General features: G+C 44.8%; 1 protein-coding gene across 1 annotated transcript in view; it reads left to right on the top strand.

Moving 5' to 3' along the window:
- Window positions 1-950: 950 nt before the first annotated feature.
- NECAP1 (NECAP endocytosis associated 1) overlaps window positions 951-12,565 on the top strand; it is a 31,872-nt gene continuing 20,257 nt past the window's right edge. Inside the window, exon 1 of the mRNA XM_061583948.1 lies at window positions 951-1,220. Within this exon, the coding sequence (XP_061439932.1) occupies window positions 1,114-1,220 (107 nt within the window). The 5' untranslated portion in view covers window positions 951-1,113. The remainder of the gene's footprint in view (window positions 1,221-12,565) is intronic.

Below are 12,565 nucleotides of genomic sequence, written 5' to 3' on the forward strand. Positions count from 1 at the left end.
ATTGAGTTTCCTTCTTTTTTTGTATCTCTATAAGCCCACTACTTTGTTGCCAGGGCCAAAGATGGCTCCCTGCATGAGTTCATCAGCCCAATTTCGTCACCGCCGACAGGAAGAAAGGCAGAGATAAAAAATAGAGTGACGCATTCTCTTTCTCTGGCGCATAGAAAGCAATGGGAAAAATCCCAGGAATTTAACGCAACTGCGATTGGTCTGCCCAAAACAAAAGGCAGCAGCAAAAAGAAGCCAGGCTTTCTAATTGCGGTCTTATTTGGGTGAAAAATGTGTGTTTAAAAAAGATTTAAAAACATTATAAAGAGCATGCCCTGTAAATGCCAATACAGTCTCTTATTCCAATATTGCGATCTGTCTCTCTCTCACTCAGTATTGCAGTTTATAGGGCCTCAGGCCGGTTTGGATTTCTAGCTAGAAATACTTCATGCAAAATAGCCATCTGGGTATAGCAAAGGCCAAATTGCTTAAACTGCCCTTTCAGACCACCTCTCAGCCAAAATCCAGCACTCCATTACTTGCCAAAGGTTTATGCTTCATCGCACGGAAACAGCAAGAGGTTTGTGGCACCATAAACGCGACAACAAGAATTTTTATGGCATAAATTGTCGGGGACTAGCGTCTACGTCATCAGATGCATACAATATCCTGAATTTATATATAAACAGGTTATGGAATAAGATCTGAGGCAGATGGGGGATATGTAGTCCTCTCTTTGCTGCCCAATTACAGCTATGACATACTTCTAGATTTTAAATAGGAATATCACTGCGGCATCAGTGAGGAAAAAGGTTTTTAGTGAACCCAGGAGTTGGCCCCTTATGTAAATCTACTTATTAAATCTATGCGGATAAACTTCCAAAAATCCAAGATGGAGCCCGCCACAGGTCGTGACTACGCAATATGGCTGGTCTCGTTGAATAAGAGTGTGCCAGAATCCAAGATGGCGCTCGCCAGTGCTTCAAGGGACTCGATAGGCGCTGTTTTCTCGCCTGCCTTGTTGCCCCAATCAAAGGTGGCGGTCGGGAACGCTCCGGGTTATTATCCTCCCTTCCCATCTCTCCTTTTCTTCCATCTCGCCGGTCTCCCCATCTGAGAATCGGGATGATGGCGGCAGCATCTGCCGAGGTGGAGTACGAATCAGTGCTGTGTGTGAAACCCGATGTTAGCGTCTTTCGGATCCCCCCGAGGGCCTCGAACCGAGGATACAGGTAGAAGATGCGGACATGGAGGGAGGGGGGCGTGCTTGGTTACGAACTGCGCACCCGCCGCCTTAAGAAATCTATCTAATACACACACACGTTCATACACATACACGATTATTCCCGCGCCTAGAGAGCTGATAATAGATGCCTACCCTACAGGGTTGCTGTTAGAATTCTTTGATCTGTATGCGTTTTATTTTTCTTATTATCTTATAATACTATTAGTAACTGTATAGCGTCATCAGTGCACATGGTGCTTTACATAATTTTATAAGGAGAGAAAGTCAAGCCATACTTCCGAGGGGGTTACAGTGATTACAGGGGATTCTGCTTTGACAGTGAAAATTGCCACAAAAGAGAGAGAGGCCTGAATGTAACCAAATGCAGAGAAGCACTTTGAATGCTTACAAAGCGTTATATAACACAGCAATGATTTGTTGCTGTTCAGTTCTAAAGGGCTTAAAATCTACCACTGCTTTTCTAGGTCTTCTCCGTTATCCAGAGGATGCCAGTATTCCCTATCTGAGTGGAGGGGGTTAGGATTGTGCTGGCCTTTCCTCACTTCATCCTTCTTCTTCCACCTCCCAGTAGGAAGGGGAGGGTCTCTCTCTCTCTCTGATTAGCTCTACCTTGGAGATGTTGTGCCCTGTTTTTGTCAGATTCTGCTGCAGGCACTTCCTGCTTTATCACCTCCTCTGCACACTCTATTTTTATATTATTTATTTAACAATGTATAGACTGTGTAATTAAAAAAATCTCTAAGTGGTTTACATAAAGTAGTATAAAGTTGATCAAAAATACTAATAAAACCAACTAACTTTAAAAAACATTTAGATACAGTATCTTGGTTTGAAATACAAGGCTTGCGGAAGACCTTCAGGGCTGAGCAGGTGGATGAATGCTGGTCTTTCCAGTGCAGGAGAAACTCCTATGGCTTCATTGCTTGGGCTTTCTTTGGTTTGACATAGTTGGGAGCCTCTCTTGCCAGCCTTTGCTAGGCATCCTATTGAACTTTTCTATTAGGAGAGCAAAAGGTGGTTGCTTGACATCTTTGGAGTCTCTGGGTGTCTTTCCCTTTGTACCCATAGGGATCTTAAAACAGAGAACATCACTAATCAGGCACTTGTTACTCTTGATAACTGCTCTCCACTGTTCAGTGTGGTAGCTGCACAGGTGAATTCACTTCCTTCTGCTGATGGTCGCTTCTTGAGTATCCTTTTGTTTTATAATGCACTCCTCTCTCCCTCTCTCTCCCTCCTTTCCTCCCTCCCTCCTTCCCTCTCCCCATCTCTGTTCTCTTGCTGTATGCATGTTCTCTGAGTCATCCTATCACAGTTCTTATTAGTGACAAATCCACTCTTCTCCCTTTCATTGTGTTGCTAACAGACACACAAAGGGGGCTGGTTTCATTTCTAGATTGTGCATCAGCACTGACCATCCTGGTTATATGAGCAGAGAGGACTGGAAAGTATTTTGTATTTTAACTTTTTTGTACACCGCCCAGAGAGCTACTCGCTATGGGCGGTTTATAAATGAAACAAAAACAAAAAAACAAAAAGTAGATGACTGCTAAGCAATTACGCTTGGTTTTTTGCTGACACATACACTCTATTGGTCTGAAATGGTTCTGAGCTCAGTTCCTTTTTCAAGGATTTCCATTAGCATAGGTTCCATTAGGCTGTGCGTCTTTTGGGGTTCATACCTGAAATGCCAATAGCATCTCATTTTCTCAAATGAAAATGGTTATTGTAAACATTATTGGAGGTCTGGGATAACTTGGAGGAGACCCCTCCGCCCCCAATTTTTCCTCCTGAGGAATATTTCCAACTTTTGCTGTGTGAAAAATGCAACATAAGGGAAAACTTGAAAAATAAAACCTCATGCATTATTTTCTCTTTCAAGAAATTGATTTGAAGGCACATAACAACAAAATTATGTGAAACTATTTTTAAAGCCATGTTTTTAAATTTATTTATTTATTATTTGATTTAGATTATTATTTATTAAATTTCTATGCCGCCCCATAGCCGAAGCTCTCTGGGCAGTTTACAACATAAAAATCAATATACAATATATAATATATAATTCATAGTTAAAAGGAAAAACAATACATCACATTTTAAATAAACATAAGTAAACAATAAATCTCAGCAATATACATAACAAAATAACAGAATAAATAAAACAAACCAAACATAGCAATTATAACAATATCTACAACATATTCTCCCATGTCCCATTGTGCTTCTCCCCACCTAACCCCATCTTCCATAACCAATAGCACTATAAACATTTCTTCCATTGTCTTCTTTCTCTGAAACAACCCCAAGACGGCGCCAAGTGCGACACTAGCGCATTTAGCATCGCACTTGGCGTGGCGCTGAGGTGCTGCCTCAGGCAGTTCTTCCCCTTCATATATCTGGAGCAGAAGACACAAAACGAAGGCAGGGTAGGTAAGTGGCAACAGCTACAGCAGCACCCAGAGTCCTTCCAAACACACACACACCCAACTTCAGGCAGCTCTTCCCGTTCATATTCCTGGAGCACTTATATCCCACCCTTCCTCCCAGCAGGAGCCCAGGGCAGCAAACAGAAACGCTAAAAACACTTTAAAACATCATAAAAACAGACCTTAAAATACATTAAAACAAAACAACATTAAAAGCATTTTTAAAAAAAGCTTTAAAAACATATTAAAAAAACACATATTAACAAGCAGTTCTAACACAGACACAGACTGGGATAAGGTCTCAACTTAAAAGGCTTTTTGAAAGAGGAAAGTTTTCAAAAGATGCCAAAAAGATAGCAGAGATGGCGCCTGCCTAATATTCAAGGGGAGGGAATTCCACAGGGTAGGTGCCGCCATACTAAAGGTCCATTTCTTGTATTATGCAGAACGAACCTCCTGATAAGATGGTATCTGCAGGAGGCCCTCACCTGCAGAGCACAGTGATCGGCTGGGTATATAAGGGGTAAGACGGTCTTTCAGGTACCCTGGTCCCGAGCTGTATAAGGCTTTGTACACCAAAACTAGAACCTTGAACTTGGCCTTGTAGCAAATGGCATAAGTATATAGATAAATAATAATGTTACAACAAATTATGCTGCTGCAAAACTCCTATATCCAAGATTCAAAGATTTTAGTGACAGCATTGCTGCTATGTTTGTCTTACTAACCATGATGGCCTAGACCAACCTTTCCCAACTAGTGGGCCACCAGATGTTGTTGGACCACAATTCCCATCCTTCCTGACCATTGGCAATGCTGGCTGAGGCTGATGGGAGTTGTGGTCCAACAACACCTGGTGGCCCACTGGTTGGGAAAGGCTGGCCTAGATTAACCAAGTAATATGCTTTAAAACAAGGCTGAAATAATCCCTTCAAGAACTGCAAAATACAGAGCACCTAGTACAGGAATACCTCACATTAACGTACTCAATGGGACCAGAGCGAGTACGTAAACTGAAAATGTCCTTAAAGTGAAGCACTACCTTTTAAAACTTTTTTTTACCTCTCCTTCATGCGGAGCCTCAAAGCCCTGCACTAAAGCCTCTGCTGCTGCACTACCATGCCTCCCAGCTGATCGCGATCGTGCCTCCCAGCTGATTTGCGGTGGCGCGATCGCATCTATTTCCACCCCCACGTGCTAAAGCCTCTGCTGCTGCACTACCGCGCCTCTCCCTAACCCTAACCCTGTAAGTGGTTTGCTACCTGTGTTTCTGGAGAAATACAGGCATATGGAGCATGTACGTTATAGCAAGGCAACGTTAAGTGAAGCGACGTTAAGCGGGGTATGCCTGTATTTGGTCCAAAATGGGAGTCTGCCAAGTGCTTCTGCAACATGTTGATCAGGCCTTTGCAATACAGCCTCTGATTCTGCTTTCTATTCTTCCTTTTTCTGTATCAAGTAAAATAAATTGATGACTGGTTAAAAATATGCATATACTAATGTGTAAAAGAATTTAGAAGCTTCTTTGAATTTATGCAAATCTTCCATTGTCTCTCAAAGTAGAAGCTCAGGATTGGAAGCTGTGGATCTTTCAAAGTGATTGGAAAAAATATAACTGACTTATACTGGTATTCTCAAACATATTTTATTTAGTGATATGGACTAGGGTATTAATAAATCTGAGATCAGGATACCTACATTTAGGATCTGGACAGCTAACTTTCTGGATTGTTACCCATCCTGCTCTTATTATTTATTTATCTATTTGATTTATATCCCGCCTTTTCTTCCAGTAGGAGCCCAGGGCGGCAAACAAAAGCACTAAAAACAATTTAAAACATCATAAAAACAGACTTCAAAATACATTAAAACACAACAACCATAAAAACATTAAAACAAAACATCTTTAAAAACATTTTTTAAAAAGCTTTACAAACATTAAAAAAGAAGGTTTTAGAATATATTAAAAAGCAGTTCCAACCAGATGCAGACTGGGATAAGGTCTCTACTTAAAACGCTTGTTGAAAGAGGAAGGCCTTCAGTAGGCACCGAAAAGATAACGGAGATGGTGCTTGTCTAGTATTTAAAGGAGGGAATTCCAAAGTGTAGGTGCCACTACACTAAAGGACTGTTTCCTATGTTGTGTGGAACGGACCGCCTGATAAGATGCTATCTGCAGGAGGCCTTCACCTGCAGTGCACAGTGATCCACTGGGTATATAAGGGATAAGGCAGTCTTTCAGGTATCCTGGTCCCAAGCTGTGTAGGGCTTTATACACCAAAACTACAACCTTGAACTTAGTCCGGTAGCTAATAGGTAGCCAGTGCAGTTCTTTCAGCAGCAGAGTGACATGCTGGTGATAACCTGCTTCAGTGAGCAGTCTTGCTGCCGCATTTTGCACCAGCTGCAGCTTCTGGACCAACCTCATGGGTAGCCCCACATAGAGCGCATTACAGTAATCCAGCCAGGAGGTTACCAGTGCGTGGATAACAGTGGTCAAGCTATCCCTATTCAGAAATGGCCACAGCTGTCTTAGCATCCAAAGCTGGTGAAAGGAACTCCTAGCCACTTAGGTCAACTGGGCCTCTAGTGACAAAGATGGATCCAGGAGCATCCCCAGACTACAGACCTGCTCTTTCAGAGGGAGTATGACCCCATCCAGAGCAGGCAACTGACCAATTATCTGAACTTGGGAACCACCCTCACAGCATCTCCGTCTTGCTAGGATTGAGAGTCAGTTTACTGGCCCTCAACCAGCCAACCACAGAGTCCAGGCACTGGTCCAGGGCTTGCACAGCATCTCCTGACTCAGATGTTACAGAGCTGGGTATCATCAGCCTACTGCTGACACCTTGCCCCATATCTCCTGATGACCACTGTGATGTTCCTGTATGTGAAAATAATGTATATATGGTAAGTGCAGGTTTATTATAGGAAATATGGTAAGTGGAGTGAGTGAGAAGGGGGAGTACATGGGCTGTAGAATGTTGGATGATGATTGGCTGTGTGTTTGGAATGGCTGAAGGTATAAAAGGGAGAATGACAGTTGAGCTGGTGGTGGTGTTTGGTGGATGTTGAAGGTTGTTGTAGAGAGATTGGATTAGGAGTTCTGAGGCAATTATTAAGAAGTAAGAACATAAGAGGATCATATATGAAACCATACGCTTGTCAACAAAATATATATAAGTAATCTTGTTATTCCTAGTGTTATCAATAAACATTTTCTTGGTTTACTTAAAGCCTGATTCCTTAGCTGGAGTGTACAGACCAGGCGGGAAGGCAGGGTAACCAAGGCTGGAGAAGAAATTGTATCTAATGGTGGCAGCGGTAAAGGAGGAGATATTGTATCAGCATTCAGTACCACAGGACAACCCAGAGCTGTGAGCTTCATAGGCAAGAGGCTTCAGGGGGGTTGGGAATTACCGATACACACAGACACAAGGTATCATATAGCTAGGAAGAGACTAAGTCACAGTCTAGAGCAGCCTTGTCCAACCTTTGGGTTCCCAGATGTTGCTAGACTGCAACTCCCATCAGCCCCAGCCAGCATGGCCAATGGTCAGGAATGATGGGAACTGTAGTCCAGCAACATCTGTGGCCCAAAGGTTGGACAAGGCTGGTCTAGAGACTATATTGAGTACACAGAGTGTTGGGTAGCGTGGCCTAGCAGAGGGATCTTTTGGGATCTGTGCTAGAGCGGAGAGAGGTAAAAATAAACACAACGATCCTGACTGCTGGTAGCCATGAGTGAGAGCGTCATAGGTGGTGCCAGGGGAAGGATGTCACAACCACTCCTAAGGGCTTAATATAGATGTTAAACATCATGGGGGACAAGATGGTACCCTGTGGCACCCCACAGCACAATTGCCAGGGGGCCGAAAGACAGTTACCCAATGCTATTCTCTGAAAATGACCCTAGAGATAGGATCGGAGCCACTGTAAAACAGTGCCTCCAGTACCCTTCTCACCAAGTCAGCCCAGAAGGCTACTATGGTCAATGGTATCAAAAGCCACCGAGAGATCAAGTAAGAATAACAAGGTCGCACTCCCCCTGTCCTTCTCCCAATAAAGGTAATATATCAGGGCGACCAAGGCTGATTCAGTCCCATAACCAGGCCTGAACCCAGACTGGAATGGGTCAAGATAATCTGTTTCATCCAAGACTACCTGCAATTGCTGCGCCACAACCCCCACAATCACCTTCCCTAAGAAGGGGGTATCTGCATCGGTCAGTAGTTGTTGCAAACCAATGGGCCCAGGGTGGGCTTTTTCAGGAGCGGTGAAATCACCACCTTTTTTGGTGGCTGGAACCACTCTCTCCCGCAACGATGCATTGACCACATCCTGGATCCACTTGGTCAACCCCCCTGGGCAAGCTTTAATAAGCCAAGAAGGGCAAGGGTTGTTGCTGGCTGCATTGTTGCAAGCACCTTGTCCACGTCATCAGGCTGCATCAACTGAAACTGTTCCCAAGAAGTTGCAGCAGACGTTGCACTGGGGACTTCAGTAGATATGAATGAGGCATCAAGATTGCTGCAGAGGAGAGCAACTTTACCCTCAAAGTGCCTTGCAAACAATTCACAGAGGGCCTCTGAAGGTTCTAAAACTCCATTTCCTGGAGTTGATGTCAACAGACCCCTGACAATATGGAAAAGCTCCACTGGCCGGCCACTTGAAGATGTCATGGTGGTAGAGAAGTAGGCCGCCTTCGCTGCCCTCACTGCCATACAGTAGGCAAGGTTATGATGTTTTACTTGTGCCCGATCAGGCTTATAGCATGTCTTTTGCCACTTGTGCTCTAGCCGTCGTCCAGCCTGTTTCATTGCCCTTAGCTCACTGGTGTACCAAGGTGCAAACCAGGCTCCACAATGCTGGAGAGGGCACTCGGGGGCAACCTTGTCAAGAGCCCGATGCGCCTCGCTGTTCCACAGCGTGACAAGGGCTTCAACAGAGTCACCTGCTCTATCTACTGGGAACTCCCCCAGGGCATTCAGGAATCCAGTGGATTCCATTAGTCTCTGGGGGAGGACCATCTTAATCTGTCCATTACTTCTGCAGGGAAGATCGGAACCATAAGTCTGAACTTCACCAGGAAGTAGTCTGACTATGACAATGGGGTGACATCCATACCCTCATCTCCAGAGCACCCCTTCCTCCATCTGGAGCAAAAACCAAGTCGAGGGTGTGCCCTGCCCTATGTGTCAGGCCGGTGACAACTTAAGACAGCCCCATTGTTGTCATGGAGGCCATGAAGTCCCGAGTCAGAACACTAGAGGCAACCTCAGCACGGACATTGAAATCACCTAGGACTATTGTTCCGGGCTCCTCCAGTGCCACAGCCGAGATGGCCTCCGTCAGCTCAGTTAGAGAAGCTGCCAGGCAGTAGGGTGGATGGTACACCAGCAGCAACCTTAGTTTACTCTCTCTTTGACGTAACACCAGGTGCAGGCCCTCACAGCCAAGACAGAGTGGTTTCCTGGTGACAGATGGAAGTTCTGTAGACCACATCAGCTGGTGTTGCACCGAGTACCCAGGTGGGCAAAGCTGGGTCAGATTAATTCTTCCCAGCTCACCCATCCAGGTCTCAGTAATGCACACCAAATTGGCACCTTCATCCATGATCAAATCATGGACGAGTGTGGTCTGATTGTGTATCGATCTGGCATTAAACAACAGCACACACAGGCCAATGGGCACAGCAGATGAGCAACGAGGAACCCATCCATGAGAGGAGTGGGAGCGAGGAACAAGGCGTAGATAGCCTTGCCCTCATCTTGTATGGTAGTTCACCACCTCCCCATGGCTATACCTCCCTCTAGCCACGATCACTGAAATTGGGGCGGCATCTCCCATGTTCCTCCTTACAAAGACACCTTCTAAGTACCTGATGTGAACCGAACAACAGCCTACCAACAAACCCTACTTGAACCAATTATCCCTGTAGGGCTCTGAGAGAATTGGGAACAGTCAGACCCACTCAATATTTTTCACACAGGACACATCTGCTCCCCCCCATCTCACACCCTGGAAGGGCCAGCCTTCTACCAGTTACAGACTCTCACTCTGAAGGCAACTGGCGACTGTCTCCTATTGTTCAGTTCACTGCACAGGCTCTCACCCTGCACAGGAACTACACGCGCGCCATACACCCTCCCTGCTACCAATCTCCTCCAGATTGGTTTTTTTTTAAAAAAAAGAATATAGCAGCCTTGCCCTCAGGACTCCCTAAGGGGTTCCCCAAGGGCAGCCAGGCTTTTATGCCCCCTGACCCAGCTAGGAGCTGATGCAGGAGGCTGCAAGAGTGACTGCAGCCTCTCTCTGGAGTCAGGGTCAAGCAGGGGGTCCCAGTCCTTGCAGCACTTACCAGGAACTTCAGCTGTGTCTCTCAAATGCAATTCTCCTTGAGATCAATGGGGCTAACTCACAATAATGTATTCATTTTATGTTGTTCAGTGTATAATGATACACTAGTATCCAAATTTACTGTCACTCCTTAATTACATTACAGGAATTTTTATTTCCTGGTCCTTTTCCTTAAAAAAATTTCTTCTGTTTCTGCATGATAATGGAGAGGGCAACATTCTGTTTCTGAGCCCACATACTTTTTTTTTAGATTTATAAACCATTTCATAGCTAAAAGCTACTGAAGTGGTGTAAAATAAGATAAAATGCAAATGATTATGGATTCAGTAAACTAAAAGCAATTGAAATAATTTCTACAACTGTATAATTAATATTCAGTACAATGACTGGGTCACACTTTATTTATTTATTTTATTTATTATTAAATTTGTTAGTCGCCCATCTGGCTGGTTGTCCAGCCACTCTGGGCGACATACAAGATAAAACAGTATATAAAACAATTAAAATTTAAAAACAGTAAAAAACTAGCCCATCTCAAATGCCCGCCTAAAAAGCCAAGTCTTCAGGGTCCTGCGGAAGCTCATTATAGACGGGGCATGGCATAGATCACCTGGGAGAGAGTTCTAGAGGGTGGGGGCCACTATTGAGAAGGCCCTCTCTCGAGTCCTCACCAGCCTAGCTATTTTGACTGGTGGGATCCAGAGAAGGCCCTCTGAGGTCGATCTTGTTGAGCGGCATCCCTGTAGATGCTGGAGGCGCTCCTTCAGATAGGCTGGGCCACAACCGTATAGGGTTTTCAAGGTTAAAACCAACACCTTGAATTGGGTTCGGTACACAACCGGTAACCAATGCAACTCCTTCAGCACAGGAGTGATGTGATCTCTACGGCGGCTGCCTGCAATCAGACGCGCCGCTGCATTCTGTACCAGCTGTAATTTCCGAACCGTTTTCAAGGGTAACCCCACGTAGAGCGCATTACAGTAGTCTAGGCAAGTGGTGATCAGGGCATGTACCACCGGTGGGAGCAGATGATTGGGAAGGTAGGGGCGTAGCCTCCGTATCAGATGGAGTTGATACAGAGCTGCTCGGCTCACAGCTGAAACTTGAGCCTCCATAGACAGCTGGGAGTCAAGAATGACCCCCAGGCTACGGACCTGGTCTTTCAAGGGCAATCGTACCCCGTTAAGCACCAGGTCTATATCTCCCAGCCTTCCCTTGTCTCCCACAAACAGCACCTCGGTTTTGTCAGGATTCAGCTTCAACTTATTCCTTCCCATCCAGCCACTCACCGACTCCAGACACTTGGACAGGGTTTCCACAGCCAACCTTGGTGAAGATTTAAATGAGAGATAGAGCTGTGTGTCATCTGCATACTGATGACATTGCAGCCCAAATCTCCTGATGATTGCTCCCAGCGGCTTTATATAGATGTTAAAGAGCATTGGAGAAAGGATAGAACCCTGTGGCACCCCACAAGTGAGGGGCCAGGGATCTGAAACCTTTTCCTCCAATGCTACTCTTTGGTATCTCCCAGAGAGGAAGGAATGGAACCACTGCAATACAGTGCCCCCAATACCTAACCTCTGCAGGCGATCCAAGAGGATAGCGTGGTCGACGGTATCAAAAGCCGCTGAGAGATCGAGGAGGACAAGGAAGGTGCCTTCGCCTCTATCCCGCGCCATTCTCATATACCAAGGCGACCAAGGCTTTTTCAGTCCCATGTCCCGGTCTGAAGCCCGACTGAAATGGATCCAGATAATCTGCTTCTTCCAAGTGTGCTTGCAACTGTTTAGCCACCACCCACTCAACTGCCTTGCCTAAGAATGGCACATTTGAGACTGGGCGGAAGTTGTTCAGATCTTGAGGGTTCAAGGAGGACTTTTTTAAAATTGGTTTTATTATCGCTTCCTTGAGCACTGATGGCATTATTCCCTCTTCAAGCGATGCATTTATCATCAGCTTGATCCTCTCTCCCAGTCTATCTTTGCAGCTCATAATGAGCCACGAAGGGCAAGGATCAAGTAAAACATTATTTTGTTTACTACAGTGTTGATGGTAATCAATTTTCAAACTTCATCTCCACCTCCACCCCCCGAGTCTTCCTAATGGTCTAAAGCTCAGATATACTTTGGAGTCCCATCTCTAACACTAATATTTGTAATCAGCTGCAAGAAACTAAGGTATTGATGGTTCTAAATCTCATAAATATACTAAATAGTCCAATTTTGAGTGCCAGGTTAAATAAGATACACATTCATGGTCAGTAAAGTAAGTTCAGTTTTGACAAGAAAGTAAGAACTGCACATTTCCCTTTAAAAAAAAACTTTTTTTTTTTAAACAAAAAAAATCCACCTGTGGTTTCAGATTTCTTGGCAATTTTACGTCTTTGAAACACCGTTATCAAAGGAATTCTCTTGACAAAAGATTACTACATAGAATCATAGAGTAGTAGAGTTGGAAAGAGCCTATAAGGATACAGGTCTATCCCCCTGCTCAGTGCAGGAATCCAATTGCTTGCCGGGCCCAATTGAAGGTGTTG

Source organism: Rhineura floridana, chromosome 9, assembly GCF_030035675.1.
Source record: "Rhineura floridana isolate rRhiFlo1 chromosome 9, rRhiFlo1.hap2, whole genome shotgun sequence".
Lineage (NCBI taxonomy): Eukaryota > Metazoa > Chordata > Lepidosauria > Squamata > Rhineuridae > Rhineura > Rhineura floridana.